The 25,083-nt window shown below is 39.7% G+C and overlaps 1 protein-coding gene and 1 pseudogene across 1 annotated transcript; one reads left to right on the plus strand and one right to left on the minus strand.

Moving 5' to 3' along the window:
• Window positions 1–11,111: 11,111 nt before the first annotated feature.
• Window positions 11,112–16,464, minus strand: LOC137737757 (E3 ubiquitin-protein ligase PRT1-like). The gene is made up of 8 exons (XM_068477311.1): window positions 16,192–16,464; window positions 15,779–15,807; window positions 15,522–15,701; window positions 14,163–14,290; window positions 13,930–14,083; window positions 13,680–13,847; window positions 13,019–13,128; window positions 11,112–11,767 (listed from the first exon to the last, which is right to left on the minus strand). Exons 1-8 carry the CDS (start codon window positions 16,323–16,325, stop codon window positions 11,393–11,395), a joined length of 1,278 nt encoding a protein of 425 aa, XP_068333412.1. The 5' UTR covers window positions 16,326–16,464; the 3' UTR covers window positions 11,112–11,392.
• A 1,546-nt stretch (window positions 16,465–18,010) lies between these two features.
• LOC137735968 (protein disulfide isomerase pTAC5, chloroplastic-like) lies at window positions 18,011–20,099 on the plus strand (annotated as a pseudogene).
• Window positions 20,100–25,083: the final 4,984 nt, after the last annotated feature.

The raw sequence follows: 25,083 nt of genomic DNA on the forward strand, positions 1-25,083 counted from the left end.
ATTGCGCTCATGGCTACACCACCCTCACGTGACGGCTAACATGCCTTGATTTAGGTCAGGGTGTGTCAGTTTGGTATCAGAGCCTAGGTTTGGCGGTCATGCGTATTTTTGTGAGTATTGTAATCTTTTTGATGTCTTATGTCAGAACCATGCCGCCTCGAAGAGAGCCACGTAATTCCTTTGAATCTAACTTTCCTGATATTGGGCAATTGGGTGTGGCCATTGCTAATGCCATTCAGTCTTCATTGTGCCTTCCCCAGAGGGCTCATCTGGAAACAATTTATAATTTAAAGTTGAATAATTTTGTGGGTAATGACTGGCCCGAAGGAGTCGAGCAGTGGCTTAACCATGTTGAGAAAACCTATCGAGTGATGCAGCGAAAGGTGAATTTCCCTGAGGATAGATGGGTAGAGACGACCACTTGGTTTTTGGGGAAGGAGACTGCATCTTGGTGGAGGCAAGAATCTTTTCAGTTGTCACCGGAAGAAGCTGCAGATTGGGTGGTTTTTAAGCGGTTATTCCAGAAGAGATTTGTACTTCCAGAGTATTTGGATCGTAGTAGGCAAGAATTCACACAATTAAAGCAAGGGAAAATGTCAGCTAATGAGTACTATAGAAGGTTCACTAATTTATCTAAGTATTGTTCAGAGATTGCTGAGAATCCTGCTGAGATGCTTCAACGATTCAAGTGGGGTACTCGAAAAAAGTAACGTTCTATGGTGACCACGACTCCCTGCTCTACATGTCAGGAGTTTTATGAGATTCTATTGCGGGTTGAGGATTCTAAAAACATGCCCAGTGACAGTGAGGAAGAGGAAGAAAAATATAATAATCAAAAGAAAAACAATAATAAAGATAAAGGTCAGTCATCGCAAGGTCTTCGCAAGACGCAGAGTTTTAAGAAAAGTGGTACTAGTTCTGGTTCTTCTAGTGGGGGACTTGAGTTACACTGCGCCGCGAATGGGCAGATGTTCAGGAGATTCCCGCTTTCAGAGACAGAGAGATTTTGGTGGTTCTAGTGGTCCATTCTGTCGCAGATGTAACAGTCGACATTTTGGAGAGTGTAGACAGGGCAACATAGGTGGATGCTTTGTTTGTGGTCAGATGGGACATCGGGCTATCTAGTGCCACAGAGCCAGCAGAAACCCCAGCCATCTGCCTTGCCACCACCAGTTCCTATTTAGCATATTCCAGGGCCTGGTGGTTATACCCAGACGGGTTATGGTGGAGCATATCATTATTAGGGAGATATAGCTCCATATTCTGGAGGACAGTATCAGTATCCACATGATCCGTATCAGTAGAATGGTTACGCTCAATATTCAGGAGGTTACTTGCCATATCCGTCATATCCAGCTGGTGGATCACAGTGGTATCCTAGAGGACAGTCCCAAAACGTTGAGGTTACTTCTAGCAATGCAGGATCATCGAGGCAGCCTAACTAGCCTAGTCAGGGACGAGGTACACAAGGATGTGGAAATCAAGGTAACAGGGGTCATGGAGGACGACAGCAGCCATAGGGCTATGTTCACCATATCACCTTGCAGGATGCCAGAACAATCCTGATCTGATTATGGGTACGTTAAATATTCTTGGCCATTTTGCTAAAGTATTAATTGATTATGGTGCCACACACTCTGTTATTTCTCATATGTTTGTTCAGACGACGCAACCCTACCCCACCTCTCGGTTATGAGTTAGAGTTTTCGATTCCTAGAGGTGAGACATGTTATGTTAGCTGGGTATATCAAGGATGTCATGTTCTAGTGGAGGACATCATTATGCCAGCTAATCTTGTTCCATTAGATATTGTTGATTTTGATGTTATTCTAGGCATGGATTGGTTACACTACAATCATGCTAAGATGGTTTGTTATGAGAACACAACTACTTTTCATCGGCCGGGCTTACCTGTGGTTACATTTGTGGGCGTATGTAGTGGACTAAGACATGGCATTATCTCTGCCATGAGGGCTAAAAGGTTACTAAGGAAAGTTTGTCAGGGTTATTTTGCTCACGTCGTATTGAATAAGGATACGCCTACCCGTGTGGAGGATGTACGGGTAGTTAGGCATTTCCCTGATGTTTTCCCTGACGATCTACCTAGATTACCACCAGATAAAGAAGTAGAGTTCACTATTGATTTACTTCCAGGTATAGATCCTATTTCCTTAACTCCCTATCGAATGGCTCCCACAGAGTTGACGGAATTGAAAACCCAATTGCAGGAATTGGTTGATAAGGGTTTCATTCAGCCTAGTATTTCACCTTAGCGAGCTCTAGTTTTGTTTGTACAGAAGAAAGACGGGACTTTAAGGCTGTGTATCGACTATCGACAACTGAATTGGGTAACGATAAAAAACCGTTATCCGTTGCCACGTATAGATGATTTATTTGATCAGCTTTGAGGTGCCTGCGTGTTCTCCAAGATTGATTTGAGGTTTGGGTATTATCAATTGAAGATTAGAAGTGAAGATGTTCCGAAGACGACTTTCAGGACTCGATATGGTCATTACAAATTCCTCATGAAGCCATTCGGGCTAACGAATGCACCTGCAGCTTTTATAGACCTGATGAATCGAGTATTTAAGCGATACCTCAACAGGTTTGTTATCGTCTTCATTGATGACATTTTGGTGTATTCTAAGTTTAAAGTAGAGCATACTCGACACCTCACTTTGGTTTTGAAGAAATTGAAGGAGCACCAATTATATGCTAAGTTTAGCAAATGCCAGTTTTGGTTAAATCAAGTGACATTTTTGGGGCATGTAATATCAGCTCAAGGTATTCAGGTAGATCCATAGAAAATAGCTGCAGTTGAAAATTGGGAGCAGCCACGAACCATCACCGAGGTATGGAGTTTTCTTGGCTTAGCAGGTTATTACCGACGGTTTGTTAAAGATTTTTCTACTATAGCTTTATCACTGACGAGATTGACTAGAAAGGATGTTAGATTCGATTAGGATGATGATTGTGAGCGGAGTTTCCAGCAACTAAAATATTGTTTGACTCATGCACCTGTTTTGGCGCTTTTGAACGATAGTGGTAATTTTGAGATTTACAGTGATGCTTCCTTAAATGGCTTAAGCTGCGTATTAATGCAGCATGGTAGGGTAATTGCATATGCCTCACAATAGTTAAAGCCACATGAGATGAACTACCCTACCCATGATCTCGAGCTTGCAACCATTATTTTTGCCCTGAAGATTTAGAGACTTTACTTATATGGAGAAAGGTGCAAGATTTTTACAGATCATAAAAGCCTCTAGTATCTATTCACCCAGAAAGATCTTAACCTTTGACAACGGAGATGGATAGAATTACTCAGTGATTATGATTGCATGATTGAGTATCATCCTAGTCGTGCAAATGTGGTGGCAGATGCACTTAGCAGGAAATCACATGGCCGACTTAATGCTTTATATGCTTGCCATATCCATCTTCTCACAAATTTGAGATCTACATGAGTTGATTTGGGATTGGTAGATTAGGAAGAAGTTTTACTTGCTAGTTTCCAAGTTAGACCAATTTTAATTGATCGTATACTAGAAGCTCAAATGAATGATGAGGAATCTCAGGAGTTAATTGAGGTAGTACCATGAGGGAAAAAGAAGGATCTCAGAATTCGGGAATCTAATGGCATGCTCATGCAGGGAAGTCGAATGTACGTGCCGAATATTGCAGAATTAAAGAAGATATTCTTAATGAAGCACATATATCGGCTTATGCGATGCATCTTGGGAGTACCAAGATGTATCACACTATTCAACCTTTCTACTACTGGCCTGGCATGAAAAGAGAGATTATTGAATATGTGAGTCGATGTGCAATTTGCCAGCAAGTCAAAGCTGAGAGGAAAAAATCTTTTGGATTAATGCAGCCACTTCCCGTTCACCAGTGGAAATGGGAAAATATTACCATGGATTTCGTGTACAAGCTTCCTCGTACGCAAAATGGTTATGATGGCATCTGGGTGATAGTGGATCGGCTTACTAAATTAGCACACTTTATACCAGTTCGTGAGGACTATTCCTTAAGCCAATTAGCTGAGTTATTTATCACAGGGATTGTTAAATACCACGGGGTTCCGGTTAGTATTATTTCTGATCGGGATTGTAGGTTCACTTCTAAGTTTTGGGTGGCCTTTCAAGAAGCTCTTAGTACGAGATTGCTCTATAGTATAGCGTATCATCCATAGACAGATAGGCAATCCGAGAAAACCATCCAGACGTTAGAAGATATGTTAAGATCTTCAGTGCTATAGTTCAGCGATGCTTGGCATAAGCGTTTAGATTTGATGGAGTTTGCCTACAATAATAGCTACCATTCTAGTATTGGTATGTTGGCTTTCGAGGCACTCTATGGTAAATCCTGTCGTACTCCTTTATGTTGGTCAGAAGTTGGTGAAAGGGTGTTAGTGGGCCCAGAGATTGTTGATGAAACTACCCAGAATATTCAGGTAATTAAAGCTGACCTGAAAATGGCCCAGGATTGATAGAAAAGCCTTGCTGACAAGCACGCCATTGATAGGGTGTATAATGGAGATTGGGTATTTTTGAAGTTATCTCCATGGAAGGGCATAGTACGGTTTGGTAAGAAAGGTAAGTTAAGTCCTCGCTACATTAGACCATACCAGATCACCGAACGAGTTGGTGAAGTCAGCTACAGACTTGAGTTACCTCCAAAATTATCACGGGTGTGCGATGTTTTTCATGTTTCTATGCTTCATCATTATGTCTCCGATCCATCCTATGTGATACCTCCTCAGCCACTAGAAATTAATCCGGACTTGACATATGATGAAGAACTAGTGGCGATCTTAGACTAGAAGGATAAGGCTCTTAGAAATAAAACTGTGCGCATGGTGAAAGTTTTGTGGTGGAACCACTCAGTGGAAGAGGCTACTTGGGAGATGAAGGATCGTATGCGAGATTTATATCCACAATTGTTTTATGGATATTGATATGTTGTATGCTAGTGTACCAAAATTTCGAGGGGGGGGGTAGGTTATGACAACCCGTCCCGAATTAATATATATATTTATCCTCGAATGTGTGGAAAGGATGAGTTTACCCTCGAGTTGTAGTGACGTGGACGTATGTATATGGTTTTAAATTATTTTCCTGTTGACGTAATTAAATCGTACTTGATGTCACGAGAGTGTTGACATGATTTAGGGCCAAGTTGGGTTCGTAACGAAAATCTTACGAATAAACGATCGTGTAATCGGGCTAAGGAAATGGACCAATCATCATACCTCCTACTTTCTTGGGTCCAATTAGAATTATGGGTTTGTTTTGAGTTAAATTGCTAGCCCTAAACCTTATAGACCAATCAGGGCCCTCCTATTTTATTTCTGCCCAATCCGGAGGCATACACACATACAAATGCCAACCTCCTTCTTCCTCTCCCTCTTTCTCAAACTCTCTCTTTCGTCTGTACAATCCAAGCCTTTAACCCTCAAACATCTTCCAAACTTCATCGATCAAGCTTAAGCTTTGCACCAACGTGTTTTTGGTGACTTCACGAACCCATCTGTGCCATTGGATCAAAGAACGGATCACGGGAACCCGAGAACCTAAGAGCTCCGGCGTGGTGCTTTGTTGGTCCGTCGTGATCGTGGTTATTTCACGGAGTTTTAAAGCTTAAGGAGTCTTAAAATTACTCCATAGAGACCTGGGACCAATTTTTGGGAAGATTTGGACATTGAGATAGGTTAGTTCCACGAGTTACAGATTTAGCCAGAATATCAAAGGATTTTCCGACCATTTTTTGTCGATTTTAGGACCTCTAAGAGGTAAGATCATGTTCTACTAGTTCAGGGTTTCAAATTGATATAAAATTTGTGGAATTTGGTTGAAAAACGAAGAAGATATTGAAGTTTTACGATTTTCCAGTTTTGGGCGATGCAGCAGTGACCGGCGCCGGATTCTGGCGAACCATAGGAGAAGGAAGGAGAATAGTCCGTCAACTTTGACATAATATACTAACGATGTCAGGTAATAGTTAACGGTATATGCTACTATTTAACGGAATATTCCCTAACGGCGTCAAATATTCCGTCCATGTGCCAGGCACATGGCTGCGCGTGGCCGGCACGTGGGTCATTGGAAAATTATTCTAAAAATATAGGGATGCTCATGGTGTTGAGTAGGCCACGATGGTATATTCAAGCACCCCAATTGAGCAAGTATGAGAAGTTGTTACACCGTTTTGATTATGTGCTTAGAATTAATGTTAAAATAGTTGTTTCACATATAGGTGAGAAGTTTCCGGATGATGAGCGCAGCCGGGCGAGAATTGGGGGTTTAGACCCTGCTACATACTAGTGAGTGGGCTTTTAGTTTTCTATCTATATATATATATACACACACACACACATAGGCGTTTCCCATAAACTGCTTTAAATGGAATTTCATTTAAAATGCCATGTCGTATTTGTTTTACATTTTAGCATATGCATTAGTATAGCTTTGCATAATATTACATGATGCTACGGAGGCCCAGGTAAGTTTAGGTGAGTATATATTGACGGTATGGTCGCATGGTAGTTGATTATGAGTTGATGCACGTAAAGCTCATTGTCATGTACCCCGGTGTTTGTGCTCCGCCCGTGGCCAGGGCCTAGCCTTCATGTGATCGTTCACCTCCCTTACCACACGCTCTACTTGGATTCAAGTCAGGTGCCAGCTTGTCGTACAGACCATATTAGGTGGTTCTGACTCGTAGGTGACTTGCGATTCATCGCAACCTTCACATGATCATCGCACTTAAGCGTACTTATTTACACCCAGCTTGTCGTACAGACCACATTAGGTGGTTTCGACTCATGTGCAAGTTTAGTGCCGTACAGGTCACATGAGGTGACTCCGGCTAGATTGATGAGCAATAGGTTCAGCCGTACAGGTCACATTAGGTGACTGCGGCTAGCATATAACTTTTACATTGATTTATATCACCTGGCTTACATATTTACTGCTGAGATAGTGACATGGCATATACTTGGTTTTCTGTACTCTCGAGCTTGATTTCTATAAATACATATGTATTATTATTTTTTGGGAAATTATACGGGTTTTATGGTGAGGGGTTATTACTTTTGAAAAGTGAAAAGGTTTTTAAAAGCTTTGTTTTTGCCCACTCACGTTTTCTGTTTTGTGCCCCTCCAGGTTCTAGTTAGATGTTCGTGTTGGTGGCTCACGAGGACTCTACGGCAGTTCTGATAGACTCCAATTAATGTAGGGTTTTTTTTCATATACTGTATAATTAATATTTTGTCTGCTGGACTGCACTTAGGTTATCCATGCTATGATAATGTGTATCTGTGCTTTAAACATCTTCACTCGCACTTCTATACTTACGTTGTGTAAATTAGTTAGTTTTGGTTTTTAATTACTCACATTTTCGTATCATTATCACTTCCGCACTGCGCTCATGGCTACGTCACCCTCACGTGACAGCGAACATGCCTCGATTTAATGTCAAAATTACATGTAGCCATAAAAGTTTGAGTCGACATTCCTTTCTTACCAATGTATAGAACTTGATCCGGAGGTGGCATTGAAGCCTCAACATTTACTCCATCTATGGCGCCAATACAATCCTAAAAATAATAACATAGACGAAAACCATCAACCTACACGTATAGTATACAAACACTTATAGTTTGCAAATAAGTTAGAAGACGAGTCAAACTTTACCTTAAAATGAGGCATGTATCTTGCATCTCTCCTTACTTCTTGGGGAATGCCACAAAACTCCGAATCCAACGGTTTGATAATATCTATTGCCATCTTGCATACGATATCCAATATAGCACCAAAATATCTACCAACAGTCTCACCAGAATGTTGAAATCTCTCTTGCGCTAATCTATTTTTCACACCATGTCCCAACATATGCAAGAACGTTCCTAATATTTCAGTTGCACTCATTCTCCTTAAACCTTTCAATCCATAATTAGTTTACAAGTCATTGGATAATCTATAAAAGACATCTTTGTTCATCCTAAACATTCTATAGCATCGCACATCATTCCTTGTAGTACTTCCATCAACCAAATATTACCTGTTTGGGAAGAATTCATACACGGAGTTTTGTGGACATATTTTAAATAATATGTTTCAACAGCTTTCGGTACAGCACATATAATTAGACCATCCTCCAAATCCTCAACATCATCATCAGAAATGTTCATATTGAATATACACCTGTAACCTAACACATAATTCAACATTCCACAAGCCATAATCCAACAATCACTAAGAAGTCATAATCTGACATTCAAGAACAAGTCATAATCCAACGTTTAACAAGAAATCATAATCCAACATTCAATAAACACAACATACAAGCAACATTCAACACATAACCTTAATGCAAAGTACAAACCACACATAGTCCTAATTCATAGTTTTAGCTCCTTATTGTTGTTTGTTGAACATGTATTTCAACCAAGTCAGCTAGACTTCAGGATCTTTTATCGTGGGAAACACCTCTCGCTTCTCTGCACTACAAAATAAACATGTAGCAAACAACCATAACTCGGTGACTCATTACTAGGCAATTGTGCAATAGTCGCTATCACTTCCAGAATATTACTGCCTATATGCAGCGGCCTCATCAATGAGTTTGCAGAACTCCTAGTTTCATAAGCTTCAACAAGACGGTCAATTTAAAAAGAACAAGTATATATGTGGTGCCTCAAAATTGGGAGCTCAGAACCCCAGAGAGACCCCTTTGGACTCAGTTCTAGCGGCTCGAACAACAAGCTTTGTTGCGGGCAAAGCGGTCCTATTACATGTATTTGTAGAATTAAAGGATGGGTAGGCTTATACACTTAAGGGGAGGTTCAAGGTCACACCTTTTCACTACAGAATATATACCTAAACCCTAAGATAAATCAGAAGCAGAGTTCACAGACCAATTCAGAGCAGTTCATAGACCAATTCAGATAATGACAAACAAGAAATTAATCTAAAAAATGTAATCAACAACTATAAACATGTTTCCTCCAGACCTTTTAAAAAAATTGAATAGAGAATTAATCAATTTTTCTTACTTCTCTCTCAATTTTTCTTGTTTCCTCCACAAACCCTAATTTTTTTCCCCAATTAATTTTTTTTCCACAAACCATATCACCTTTTCCCAATTAATTTTTTCCTGACCCTCCATCCCCATTTTTTTTTCCCGACACCCATACACTCATCCCTTCGCTCTTCCCACCCTCTTTCACTCACTCTCCCATCCCCAAATTTAAGAATACAAACAAATAAATAACGAAATTTTAGACAAGAGAAGCTTACCAGAGGAAGGACGCCGAGTCGGAGAACGCAACCTGGAGAACGAGAGAGATCGCTGGGAGGAAGGAAGTTTCAGGTTGGGGATTGGGTTTGGGGCGACGAGTTGGGTGTGAATGAGTGAGATGGGAGAGAAAGAACTAGTGAGATGCTAGAGCAAGGAAGAGGACAACACGAGGGGTGAGGGTAGGATCGGCATTTGAAAACTTTCATTAAACATTACTGTTCACCCGTGTTTCTAAGATAAAAAGTTAGTTTTTGAAAGCAGCAAATAGTTGCTTCCACTTTCTAGCTATTTCTCGCAGCAATTTTGAAAATAAGTGCTTTGTTGCTGAGTTACCAAACATAATATTGAGCTTAACTTATTTTCATCCTTGCTTTTAAAAAAATTTAAGCAGTACCAAACTGGTACTAACTTAGATGATTGAAAATAATAAGAAATTGTTGTGATGGACACATCCACAATTTATAAAATAATCACTTAAGAAATATAAGAATAGCTAAAACAACACATCTTTGGGGAGAATTAAATTAAATAGCTTTGGTACCAGATAATATTATGCATACTAGCCTCTCCGCACCCGCTCACATGCATGCGAGAGGCATTAATTTCTTCTCTCCTAGTATGCATATATTATTTGGTACCAAAGTTGTTTAATTTCATTCTCTCTGAGTGTGAGAGGTTTTGTCTTCTTGAGAGTCCTTCCCACCATTAGTGTGAGTAGCTTCCAACCCGTTGATTTCATTGCCGCCGGCTCTCGTCGTGGCAAGGGTTAGTGGAAGATCTGGCCGCTTTCTTTCTTCCTCCTCCATCCGTTCCTTTTGCTTCCTCTCTCCCCATCTATCCTTCCTGTTTTAACGAGTTCGTTATACCTTATGGGCGTTCATCTTCTTCAAGCTTTTTCTATCTGGTCTGCAATCGGCTTTCAACACATTTTGATGCGCTCTTTCGAGAAGGTAGGTAGAGTTCCGGTTATGCCGGGTCGGGTGTTTACAACACGACCTCCTTCTCTCTATCTACCTTTGTTGGCGGTGTTGTCCATTGTAATCTAACGGGCTTCTTTCAATTTTTGGCTGAGACCGGTGCAGCGTTCGTGGTTGGGAGATAGGGTGTGACTTCATTTCATCTCTACGATGCTGCTTGGTGGGAGTTGTGGCATCGATTTGGGAAATCGGTTTTGGGTGATCGGGAAGAACTATTGCAGTAGTGGGAGCAATCTGGAACGTTCTGGAGCTCTATATCAAAATTTGGATGGCCCCTTTTTGTCTTGTTAATATTTTTTTGTGGGCTTCATCTTGTAATTAACTTTTGTAATAAAACTTCCTTTCTACGGAAAGGATTTATCAAAAAAGCTGTTTAATTCCTCAACAGCCAATAATCCTACCCACGAATCCCATCAATCTTCTTGCATAATTAGGGTTACCGATTGTATAACCCACACGTGAGCAGTCACATGCTCCTTGAAATCTCACTCATCCCAACTCACATATATATCCTCGTTTGCTTTTTATAATATTAAAAAGTCCGAAATAACCGTGAAACCAAATCATGTGCAAGACATGAATGAAAAATTTAAAGGGGAGAGTGAAATAACAAATTAATGATTTTGAAAAGTTGACATCAACCCCCCCCCTTCTCCAGCAAAAAACAAAAATCAAAATGGTTATCAAATAGACTCTTAAGAAAGTGGTACTATCAAATTAACTTAAAAAAACGAGGATAATTTATCTGAAACTAGTTTCTGGCAGAAACAGTTAAACCAAAGATCCTACTGTATACTACATAGCAGCAAGGGAGGGAGGAATTACTAAAACTTCAAAATCAGAGTGACTTACCAGAAAGCACCTTGGCAATTACGGTAGCAAAAAGCAAAGCAGCCTTCAAGAAGATGGGAGTTGCATTTTTACAAAAAGCAAAGAAAATATTTTTCTATCAAATTATAACAGTGTTTCTGTGCTGAATTTGGCTGTAAACATACATTATTAACATGCAGAAATTTCGAAACAGGGAATTCTCATTCAACAAATCAAACATAAAAAAATGGACACATGATTTGCTGTTTTGGTTAGACTGTAGGCTCGTTGGTACCTTCTCATTCTTGCATTAAGTCTGGTAAAGCACCGCCATCAGAATCATCATCCAGATCTACAGAGCTATCAGCTGAGAATACAAAAGCAGGAGAACCATTTTGCACATTGGTAGGGCCATTTTCTGGATCTTCTGGAATGGGAGCAGCAGTGACGGTTTCTAGGTCTTCCTGAAACACGGCACCGTCATCATCTAATTGATAGAGAAGCACAGGTAGTCTCCCAGGAGGTACAAGCTCAAGCTTGTGTTCTGGTTTATGTTGCTGATTGAATCGGCCAGGGATATTAGAAGGCTCATTGTAGCATGCTCCACATAAGTCAAAACCTATTTTCTCCACGCAGTCTTTGCATTTGTACCTCTCCCCAATAATTGGAGATACCTGCAAAGAAGAGCATAGTGCTTTACAAGTCAAAGGACAAGAAATAACACAGCACTTCTTACTATGATTTGCGGGGAACTCCCAGTTATTTTATTATTAAATTATTCTTTTCTGAACACTTTATCAACACAACAATTGTTTCCAACTGTGTCCCATACTCTGATCATTTGAATGCTTAAAAGTTCACTCCATTTGCTTACAGAAAGGAGTACAGACGTGGTAGAAGTGTAGACACAGGTCAAACTAGTTGAGTGATTATATACATGAAATCAAAACAAGAAAAAAGTATCCATAGCATATTATTTATTTGATTATCAAAAAATTCATTCCAAATTTTCCACTGGTCAGCCGGCTTCTCAAAAATGTCCAGTTAAGTCTTCTCTCTTTAACTTGCATCATATCATGAACACTCTTATACCAGAAATATCAATTTATTATTTGATATTGGTGAAACTTTGGAAAAGAAAAACTTTATAGGATTTTGCAGTGCAGGGGAAAATGTTATAATTTTCGACTCCACTCTAGATCTTGTTCTTTAATGTATCCGGCAATAGACTAAACTCACAGAATAGAGAATAACTACAAACACACTAGATTTAATCTGGTTCGGCAGAACTTTTTGCCGACGTCCAGTTGTGGTTATCTGGATAGAGAAATGACAGCTTCTTTAATTAATAGAGAGTAAACAGTGCTTTTGTAAACCCTAGAACTAATCCCTCTCTTTCTCTTGGTCTTGTTCTCTTTGCCCCTTGCTGCACCCTATTTATGAGTATAGGGTGCGGGTTACACACCTATTTACTGATTAGGACTCCCATTCTATTTGGAATAGGAAGTCCACTTAAATTCCTATAGCGTTTCTGCTTCTAGGATTCAGAATCTAATTGTACAAGAAAACTTAATTCTTTCTTAATCCTTGTAGGACAAGAAGATGCGCACCTTTAGCTTTCCTAATACAATCCCAAATAAAATAGGACACAACCATTGACGAGTCAATTCCTAACAGAAAAGTGGTTTTTTTATTTTTTTTTCACAAAAATGAACCATAATACATGATATCCTCCGAACAGGTGATATCCCCCACACCCATCTCCTACAGTATTGGGTAATTGCTAGAAAAATCTCTTGGGACCTACAAATTTAAGTTTGATCCATTGACTTTTAAGATCAAGTTAACAACAAATGAAGCAAGCCCCTGGCCCTTATTCCTAAATGTAAAGTTGATATGAATTAAAGAAGGGCAAAGGACGTTACCCCACAGCAATCACAACCAACTCCGTAATGAACTTTCTGCCCAGCCCAGCAAGATAAGTAATCATCAGAAAGTGTCGAAGATGACTGGTCAGCACGTTGACGAACATGCACTGAACGTAAAATCAATTTAATCTCATACGAGCGCCAGAAACAAGACGGAAATAAGAAATGCAGGAAAAGCAATTAAGAAGAAAAAGGAAAGAGTACTGGAAACATCGGTAGTACTAAATCAATATAACTGCAGTATGAGTCTATGACTAATTATATCATCGACATAGTTGAGTGCAACATTAAAATATTGAATTCAAACCCTGAATCTGAACGATCTTCCAACATGATGTTTCTCTCTGTTTTATACCATTTATAGATAAGACTAAAATAAGATGTCTGATATAAACAAAAATTTAAAAAATTTCAAGTAATATTTTACCATCAGAAATTTGGTTTTAGGAGAAAATGGAAAACAAGAACGATCTGTAACTCTGATTATTGAATAAGATATTTGCCTATTTATTTAGTTTCCAGTTATAGCTTAGAACAGTCCGGTTTTGTTACAATACCAATTTCCGAGACATAATCAATGCTCCTATTCTAGATAATAATAATGCTATTGGAAAATAAAGAAGCATCAAAATAATAGAAATTCTTAAGACTGTCATACGTTTTAGTGATGATACTTGTCGCTGCAAATAAATTTCAGGATATTGCTCCTCCAAGAAGTGCTCTAAAATTTTGCAAACACTAGGGAATCCCTTCGGATGCATGCTTTGACAAATCTGACACTTAGAAATTCCATCAGCTGGAATGTTGATACAGGACTCACAATATACTGCACAAAAGAAAGTCTAAATTAGTATATATTCACATGCGCATAACTCTGACTACAACATACAGTTAAATGATATGGTTACCATGACCACAATTGAGAACAACAGGTTGAAAGAGCAGGTTCTTGCATGCAGCACACAGTAGATCAGAAACAGAAACTCTCTGGTGAGTTCCATTTCCAAGATTGCAATCACGTGAACAGCCTTCTTGGATTGCTGCATTTCCAGTAGCTTCATTCTGTTGCAGGGCTTGAAATATTAACTTCATAATCTAACATTGTTCCTGGAGAATTTACAAGTCAGGAAGATTGTCCTACCCCAGAAGAACAACTTTCAGAGTTCTTTGAGTGAACATTGCCCAGAATATTTGACTCCTCAATACGATGTGACCCGGATAGTGAATTATCAAATTGAGGCGAGAAGAAACCAACTTCCTTTTCTTCTTCTGGTAGAGCCAAGGAAGAAATACAATAAATTATTTAACACATACTCTGTGAGATTGCAACTGCCATACAAATCAACTAAAGCTTCAGCACAAAGTATGATTATTCAGAATGTCAAAATAATATGGACACCCATCAATATAAAGAACATCATTCTTTAAGTGTCAACCCCAAACAGAAGAACCAAATGATACAGAAAAGACAATGTAACACTTCCAAATCTACTATCCACCAGCACAGCGCATTAAAAGAGCCTAACCATTGTTTGAAGGTTTCCAAACCATTATTGCACTTCTAATATGAATTTTATTTATAAATACTATAATTTGTTGAAGGTTATGTGACCCTTTATCCACTCCTACAAAATATAGAGATGTCTTGTCTTATTGGATACAACGGAACTGGATACAACCATATCAGTTTCCAGAGATTACTTACCAGGATATACACATATTATACGTTACAGCAGTCTAAAAGGAGTAAAAATGCACAATTTTGAGTTTAACGAAAGGCCACTTTGCACTTGCAAAGTACCATATTCCAGAAAACCCAGTCAATCCCATGCCAAAACCCAGTCAATCCCATGCCATGCTGCCACTCTCCAAGGCATAGAGGTAAAAACCATTTGTTGCAATCATGGATTTTTGAGAGCTTTGGTGCAAAACTAATAGGTTTCCTTTTTATGATCACTTATACTCCTGAAAGGATAACAGAACACCATCAAAATTGATGGAAGAAGAAGCTACATTATTCAGTCCTATCATTGTGGTTGGATTAGACTTTGGAGCAGATTTCTGTCATTAGTTTCTCATTTACTTTATTAAATTCCCTTGTCTAGCAGGACTACGCCTATTAATTTTATAAATTCTTCCCTTGAATTCAATGGAGAATGCTGATGAATGAATACAACTACTATCAGAAGTTTTTTGGACTTGTTCCTTTGAAGAGAACTTCAGTGCGATGCCCACATAGTGAACCAAGACCTAAAAATTCACTTATATTCTCCATCATTTTACTGGTATCACAAGCAGCCCTTACATATTACTTATCACTCTGCGGAACCAATGTAGATTCTAAAGGATTCGTGCTCATAAAAAAACTACTTTTTATGAAGACAATTTCAAAGGCAAAGTGAGTCTATAAGTAGAGATAGAAAGTAGTGAGCATAGTAAATCATACAAAATGGTAAGAGATTCAAGACGGTAAATGTTCAAGAGATTCGGTAAAGCACACCTTCCACTTGTTTTCCTCTTCTTTCGTACACTCCAGGATACAACTTCTGGAGCAAGAAATGCATCAACTGACAGATACTCGGAAAATGATTGAATGGGTCCCGACAAATGGGACAATAGGACTCATGAAAAGCATTCATGGTGTTAAAGACACACCAGAAGCATGACATGTGGCCACAACCTGCAAACATCATAAAGTCATCAAAAAGGGAATGAAACATATATTTCAAAATGTTGTTCAATGGCATGATTCATCACCTAATACAACTGGCTTGTAAAGAAGATCCCTGCAAAGTAAAAGAAATCGCCTTTAGGGATTTATCACGAAAAACCGCAGAATAAAAAGTTAATTCAACTATAAATTAAGCAACCAGTCTAGCCAATTTAAGCTCACTCGATCAGACTAACCGACAGCAGAATCATGCTTTTATTCTACTCAGTTTTAAAAAATACATGTAATGAAGCTGCCTATAATTCTTCATACACTAAAATATTCATAAAGTGCTAAATCATCAAACAAAAATTGCCAGCAGCTAATTATAAAAATTAAACAAATAAATGAAATTTCAAGCGAACTGATTGTAAATTAAACACCTAATCAGTGAAACAAACAAACAAATTATGAAATTGCAAGAATTGAAGAAATTGAAGAATTAGATTCAGAAACTGACAGGCAAATGCAGCATTCAAACTCTTTTCGGAATTCCTCGTCTTCGAGCTCCTCTTGCCGTTCTTGCTGTTGTTTGATCAGGGTTTTCTCGTCTTCCATATCGTATTGTTTGATTAGGGTTTTATCGTCTTCCATTTCGCATAAAATCTGAGAGTCGGAGAGAGAGGGGGATGATGTTACAGAAATCTCAGTGGCGGGTAATGGGGGCGCCTCGACCCACACTTCATCGGCATACTATTTTACCCCCTTCAAGTTTTTGTAATTTGCAAGATGGGGTCAAGACTTTGATTTTCTATCTTATTCCGTTAAAATTGGGGGTGGGCAAACGGGTAGAGGAACCGTAGGTTAGGATGGGTAGACAAGGTTTAGGGCGGGTACCGAACAAGTCCAATTTTTTTCGAGGATAATTGGGGCAAGACACAGCGTTGATATTTAGGGGTGGGCTGAGTCCTAATATTTAGAATAACGTGACATTGGACCGGCCTATTTCTAAATGTAATGAATGGAATTTCAACCGTTAATTCTCCCTACCCTAGTCCATCGGGACCCCATCCTCTCTCCTAGAGTCGAGAGTCTCCAAACCACTCACACTCTTCTATCTTCTCCTTATTGACGACATCACCCTTTGCAACTCCATACTCACTCTTCTCAATGATGTTGAGACCAAATTGCCCTTAACATTCCGTGTTTTGTAAAATTACCAAATTGCCCTTAACATTCGATATTTTGTAAAATCTTCATTCTAGCTTCAAATTTTGATCCACTTGTGTTCACGCGTTCGTATCGATCGACGAGTTCTACAAATATACAACAAGAAAGGAAACAAAATACAAATTGAGCTACACATAAGATTCCACTTAGCCTAAAGGACATTTTTGTCATTTCCCACCTTTGGAGAATAAAATAGAAAAAATTAGGCATGGGTCGTAAAAAATATCCATCATCAAGCAAAACGCTCTATCAGATGTATAGTTAGGGACAATTGTGGAACCATGATTTTCCAGGGCCGGAATAAGGCAGATAGGAATACGCGTATCTCAGAAGTCCAGTCATGGACTTAACAACTCCAAATCAGGTTGAGTTGCTCAAACGGACTAGTAATGCCACCACATCTTGCCATACTCTAGAAAGGTAGGTGAAGTCCACCGATTTCACTAAGAGTAACCATTCTTGTTCTGCAACACATGAAAACCTAATCCAATTGGGGATCAAAAAGGTTTCCAATATTCTTGGAGATTCCTAAAATTTAGGGATTGACGTGTGCCACAAGTAATCACACTCCTATGAGGAAACAATATCTAACCCTAGATTTCCTCTTGGATTCTCTCGGTTAATACGAATTCCAAATCATAAAGGGCCTATGTCCCGACTAGTATAAATACCCTCATCTTGGGCAAATCTCTAGTAACACTTCCATAATGCATTCATTATTCTCTTACCCATTGCTCGAATCTCAATATTGCTTACTAACTTGACCGTTAGAGAGCCTTTGGCTGGTACCTACTGTTGCTCTGACTTCAATTGTTTGCTTACTTACAGGTAGTCGGACTTGCTCACTTCCTCCGTCTGCAGCAGTGCTTGAATTTGGTTCTAATACACTACTTAAGGATGGTGAGCAAAAAATAGACCCGAAAAAACTAGCTAAAGTCGTGAGGAAAAAAGACCGTTGGACGGTTACAATGGCAATTGCCAAATGGTGAAAGTTGGGAGAGCACTTGATTGATATCCACTCAAATATATCATTGCTTTCACTCTTCACTCGCTCATATCTTCTTTGTCTTTTCTTCTTTATTTCAATTTTTGTCTGTAATTTCTCTTAGATGTATGCAGCTTCCTCCCTCACTCTCTTTCTTCACCTCATCTTCCCCCTCTTCTCCCCAAGTGCCACCACTACTACTCTCTCTCCCCACTCTCTATCTCTCTTTCAAATCCTTAAAACCCCTCAACATCAATTGCTTCTCTTCAAATTATTCTCACAACGACAGCAAAAAGCCCAGTGGCTCTGCAAAGAGCTACGATGGCTCCGCAAGGAGCAGAAGTGGCTCTAGGAGGAACAGCACTGGGTGTGTGACCGCGACACACTCCTCCATGAGATTGCTGAGCTCAAGCTCAAAATCTAGGCTCTCGAACGCCAGAGAGGACTAAGAGGAGGGGCTTCTGCGGTGTCGGAGTCTGACACCATTGCCAGCGTCACCGGTTTGTTTCAGATGCTCAAGGAGAAGGATTTGATAGCGGATACAGGGTCGAGTCCCAAAACCGTGGAATTGGATCATCAAGAAATTTAGGAGATTCAGGAGGAGGTGATTGCTAAGAGGAAAATGACAAGGAGCAGAAGTGCTTTGCGGAAAGGATTGGAAGGTGAAGAGGTTCAAGCAATGCAGCTTACTTTTGAAAGGCGATTTTTATTTTTTTGGTTTCTACGATTCCTGAGCTTACAATTAACTAAATGCATCAACTTTTTCATAGTAGAAACTAGAAAGGTGTAAAAATTTTGCAATTGGGTTTCTCTTTCTTATTCTGCATTCAGACATGTTCCAATATTCGATTATTTGAATCGTTGATGACATGAAGCATTGCTAAAATTGGGGTTTTATTCGGGTGAGGAAGACATGGAGTTTTCCAGCTTCTTAAGCAGGACAGAACACGATGTCAAGACTTGGCAAGGAAGTTTCAGATTCGTTGTATATGACTGCGCATCATTCGTAAAGAGAGAAATTTCAAAACAATAAGGTTAAATAAAACAATGGCAGTGGAAAATTTTATGTGGGTTACTGAACTTGTAATAACTTGTTTGACAGGCCTCGTTAGACGTTCCTCAAGACAGAATAGTGGTTGCATAACTTCTTGTGTATGCGGATCAACAAATTGAGGGTGCAGATGACAAAAGGGTGGCTACACCAAAGGTATGTTGGGAACATGAGGTTCTAAGCTAGCAGCATTCATACATTAGTTACGGGATGTACTGCATCAGCCTTTACTAAAAGGAAGCAACTGATGTTTTAAGTTTCAGTACCAATATATACTTCAAAATCATGCTTCGAACTAACATAATGGTTTGATAAGTCATTTACTTGCATGCCTCACTTCAGTGAAAAATAACAGTTTGCATCGTTAGGAACCAAAACCTTGTTTGATTGTTTAACTTGAAGCAAATTGTGCCTTCATGTACCAAAGAAGCAATCGTACTTTTTGAAAAACAAGCACTCATACTTAGTTGCGAAATTGACATAAATCTCTAACTATTCCGCTAAATTGGAAACGAAGTTTTGTGGTTGAGCTTTAGCTAGCAACTCGAAACATTGTAATGATGCTTCTAATGGTTGAGTTGGTTGTGCTGTTTAGGAAGATGCAAATGGAGGTACAGTTACTTTTACAACTGACATATCAGAGATCCAGCAAATAGTAGTGAAAGAAGAAGGCGGTACAGAAGTAGGGGTATCCCACCATCGAGTTTTTCTCTTAAGAGAGAATCGCTAAGAAGATTCTACTAGACTTATAACCAACAAGAAAAAAGGTGGTGATGGCAAGATGGCGAATACCTCAGCAGGGTGCCTTACATGTCGAGGGGATGGCGGCATACTATGTACAAGTACTTCCTGCCTGTCTTCCGACTTTGTCACGATTTAGGTTCACTGCACTCAATCCAACCCTACTTCATACGCGTGTGTATCTTCGTTCACTTTCTAAAAGAAAATTGAACAACAATGGCTAGTAAGTGACAGTTTTTACATGTGTAGAATGTGACGGAACAAGCGAACCAAACATCGAAGAACATGTGAGATGATTTTACACAGTAATCATTGGGTTGAATGGTAGAAGTTCTTGGATTGGGTGGAGGAGGGAGCAAAATGTTCTTATTGTGAAGGTCTCGGATATACGATTTGCGACGTATGTAATGGAAATCAGTAGTTTAGCCATGAAATACATACTTGTACAATTCGGTACATGTGCAGTTTTATGCTATAGTGCATGTATTTGGCTGTTTAGTGACAATGTATTTAGATTTATACACGAATGTGGAAAATGTACATCTATTGTATGTTCTCCCCGCACCATCCTACAAAATCGTGGTTGAAAGAGTTAAGATTTTGTTTGTTGGAGGACTTTTAGGTCGAGTTGGACTTGAGCTTTGAGAATGTCCTCTTGTCTCCTTTGGTGCGAGTTCGCAACAAGTCCCGGGATATCTTGAAAGTGATAGCTTGTCTTAGGAAATACCCTGGTAACATCAACGGCTCGAAGATAGCAGGAAAGATCAAGATAATGACTTGCTCAAGTGAAGAGTGGTGTGGAAGCTACAAGATTATCAGTTTACATGAGAGAGAAGGTTGGCATGGTTGCATGGCATTCGTAGCTACATGTATTGTGACACATCTCGACCTAAATCAAGGCATGCTGGCCGTCACATGGGGGTGACGTAGCCAACTGCGCAGTACGGAAGTGATAGTGATAGAAAAATACGGGTAAATAAAAACCAACTAGCTAATTGACACTAGACTAGCATATCAGTGCGAGTGGAAATGCTTAGAGTGTAGGTACATACACACAACCAGAGCGTAGGTATCAGAATGCAGTCCAGAAGTCTAATTCCTAATTATACATATCATAAAAGAAACCCTACACTGGTGGATGTCTGTCAGAACCGTCGTGAAGTCCTTATGAGCCACCAACACGAACTTCTATCTAGAACCTGGAGGGGTGCGAAACAAAAAATGTGAGTGGGCAAAAAAAAAAAACTTTTCAAAACCATTTATATTTTCAAATATAATCACCCCTCACCGTAAAACCTGTATAATTTCCCAGAAAATAGTACCATATATGTATATAATAACCTTGCTCAAAAGTAACAAGAATCAGATATATGCCATGTCAATCATCTCAACCATGAATAAGTAAGCCAGGTGGAATAACTCAATATAAAATAACATGTCAGCCGGAGTCACCTAACGTGACTTGTACGGTTGAGTCTATAACTCATCAATCAAGTCTTGCACATGAGTCGAAACCACCAAATGTGGTATGTACGACAGGCTAGGTGTAAATGAATACGCTTAAGTGCTACGATCACGTGAAGGCTGTACGAAGTATCGCAAGTCACCTACGAGTTGGAACCACCTAACGTGGTCTGTACGACAGGCTGGCATTTGCCTTGGATCCAAGGTGAGCGTGTGGTGCGGAAGGTGAACGATCACATGAAGGCTAGGCCCTGGCCTCGGGCGGAGCATTAACACCAAGATGCAGGATATTAATCACTAATGCAACTCATCATAATCATACTCATTACCGTCACTACCATCAATATATACTCACCTGAAGCTTACCTGAGCGTCCCCTGCATCATGCAACATCATGCAAAGCTATACTAAATTCATATGCTAAAATATAAAGCAATTATGACATGGCATTTTAAATGTAAAGACCATTTAAAACTATTTATGGGAAAATGTAAAGCATATATACATATATAGAAAACCAAAAGCCCATTCACTGGTATGTAGCCGGGTCGTAATCCCCAAGTCTCGCCTTGCTATATGTGTCCTTTGGAAACGTCTCACTTATATATGAAACCACTATTTTAAGGTCAATTTTAAGTACATAACCAAAACCTTGTAATAATTTCTCATACGTTGTTCAATTGAGGTATTTGAATATACCATCGTGGCCTACTCAACACCACGAGCATCCCTATATTTTTAGAAAAATTTTCCGATATCCCACGCGGCCACACGCAGTGTAACAACCCATCCTGGGATTTATGAAAGAAAAAGGGTATTTTTGTATTTTCACTAAGTTTGGGGGATATTTTCCTTTTTAAAATGGTTTTTGGGTCTTAAATGGTGTGCCCAAGGGGCCCACCCCTATTTTGTGTCCCTGGTTTCCCCTTTCCCTATGGACTCATCTCTCTCCCTTACTTTTTCCTCTTCTTTCTCCCCCAAAACTCTCTCTGCAACTCTCTCTCCCTTCTCTGTGTTGTCCCCCTCCTCTTTGAAAACAACACACACACATAGCTACACATACATACTTACATGGTTACACCTAGTCACCATCTAAGCGGAGGAAGGAACAGATACCAGTCTTCCAACCCGTAATCTTAGGGAACCACAACGATGAACCCTCGACCTTGGTAAGTTTCGGGACTCTCTCTCTAATCTTTCTCTTAGATCGATCAAACTCTAGTTAGGACTCATTTTAGGTGCTTTGGTGAAGGTTTGTAGTGAGGAACAGCTCGGAGGGTGTTTTCCAGTTTTACTAGTGAGTCTGACAGCTTTCGAGCCAATTTTCGGCCAAACCACGGCAAGTTGGCCGGCGTGCAAGGTATCAATCTCTTTGTTTTGCGGAGTACTACAACTTTTTGTTCCACCTAATTTCATTGAGTATTGAAGAAGTTATATCCATTTGAATCTTACCAAGTTTCCGGCAACCTCTGCGGCTTTCGAGGTGTTTTCTGGCCAAACCACCGCGAGTTAGCCATCGTGCAAGGTACCATTCTTTTCCTTTCTTCGAGAACTATGACTTTCATTTTTGGATAACTTGATTTGGTTGAGTAACGAAAAATTTATGGGTGTTTGAAGTTTGCCCAGAAACCAGCCAAATGGTGGCCTGAAAACTACCCTCAACCTAGGCCTTTGGGCCGGGTTACCCAACCATTTTACCCAAGCCCTTGGCCCAAGCCTTTAGGGCTGAACCTAAGCCTTAGGCCCAGCCCAGGTTCCAAACCCATCAGAACCTAAGTCCCTTTTAAACCAAAACTTTGGGCCTTTATGACCCAAGCCTAATCCCTTTTAAAACCCAAACCCATCAGAACCCAAACCCAAGTCCAAACCCTTTGACCCAACCCGGTCCAACCCAATACCCTTGACCTGGATCCGTTGACTTTGAACCGGTCTGACCGTTAACTTAGTCAATTGTCAGCGTTGACTTTGACTGTTGACTTTTTGGGTTTTCGTGTGGGACCCTTCCTAGGCTAATTTCGACATCCTGAACCCGTTTCCGATGTCCATTTTCCCAAATTCAATCTTTTTAGTAGAGTTTGACTAAATGTACCCTTTATGTGCTTAGGGGCAATTAATTGTGGCGTATCCGTCTTCGCTAGTTGCGTGGCTCTTCGGCAGCTAAGTACTGTGAATGGACCCCTTCTAAAAATGCATGTTTTGATAGTAGAAATGCATACATGAAAATCATGATTTGATGACTATGTTTTATGAAACGTTTTATGAGATAACATGCTTACTAAGGCTAGTTTGAATTATTACTATTTTTCCTATAACCTGTGTTCTTATAAAATATCTGATGGATGACGATATGATATTTAGAACATGTATAGAACACCTCTTTATAGTATAGATGATGGATGACTTTATCTTATGAAGTTGTTTTTCAATATATGTATTGTACTTACCTAGTGGTCCTTATTCCGCTACAGGATGTAGGGATAGATTCCAGTCCATCCCGGGCGATGGTTTGGTGTTGGCATAGGGCCTAGAGTGTGTTTCTTCTGGCTATTAGCACGGGGATGAGAGCCGGCATGGGGCCTGGAGTGTATTTTCCTCTAACTGTCTACTTAGAGACGGGGAGTCAGCATGGGGCCTGGTGGTTATTGGACATTCACTAGTGATTAGTGTATATACAAGTTATGATTTGGGACGTTGCACGACATGCTAGGTTTTGAAAAACCTAGTTTTGTCATGATATGTGTGTTTTCATAAAACCTGGGGGTTAGTACGTTGATAACTGTTTTATTATATATATATATATATATATATATATCAACTTGGTCCACTCATGTTTGTTTTGCGCCCCCTTCAGGACTTAGAATTGAGGCGTACAATCCCGGCGTCAAAGGACTTTCGCATCAGCATCTTCGAGTCCTCTCGTCGTAGGACCCATTTTTTTATTCATTCAATTTTATATTATTTCTTTTAGTGTTTTACTTAGTCGTATATTCATTATTCTTTTATATTTATATGCCTTATCTACCCCTTGTTTTCAGCATTTGCACTCAATAAATGGCTTTCGTCACCCTCGGGTGTCGGCCAACACGTGCCTATCCTAGTAGTTGGGGAATATCAGGATCGGGGCGTGTCACGCAGGCACGTGCCTGGCAAGCTGACGGTAACCCTAACGCCGTTAAGGAATATTCCGTTAAATAATAGGATATTCTGATAAATATACCTGACGCCGTTAAGAATATTTCGTCAAAGTTGACGGAATATGCTTTGTCTTCTCCAGTGGGTTGCAGGAATACTTCGTTGGTCGGTGCTGCACTTGTCGGTTTTTGGAAAAACTTTGAATCTCAATATCTCCGTCGGTTCAACACCAAATTTCACGAATTTTATATCAAATTGAAGCCTTGAACTAGAAGAACACGATTTTACCTATTTGGGGTCCTAAATCCGACAATAAATTGTCGGAAAATCCCTTGAAATTCCAGCTAAAGCTGCAACCCACTACCAAGCATATTTCGACATCCAACTTAACCAAAGTAGTCTAAAACACTAAAGGAGTTGTAACAATACCTTTACAAGTCTCAATAGCAAGTAAACCTTGACGATCACGTCGGAGAAAATTACACCCCTTGTCAGAGCTTGGGTATCTCGAGTTCTACCAATCTGCCCTTCATACCAAGGGTACAGCTCGACTTGTGAGGTCGAGGGAAGCACAATAGTGTTATCCTTACACTCGATCTATGAGGTTTTGAAGGGTTTTGAGAGCTATAAGTTAGGGTTGTACGGAAAGACAGAGTTCGAGAAAAAGAGAGAGAGAGTTAAGGAGGAAGAAGCACGTGTGTAGGTGTGTGTGTCTCACAGGATTGGGAAGAAATAGAAGGAGTAGGGCCCTGATTGGGTCATGAGATTTAAGGCTAAGAATTTAAATCAAAACAACCCACAACTCCCTT

This window comes from Pyrus communis, chromosome 6, assembly GCF_963583255.1.
Source record: "Pyrus communis chromosome 6, drPyrComm1.1, whole genome shotgun sequence".
Taxonomy (NCBI): domain Eukaryota; kingdom Viridiplantae; phylum Streptophyta; class Magnoliopsida; order Rosales; family Rosaceae; genus Pyrus; species Pyrus communis.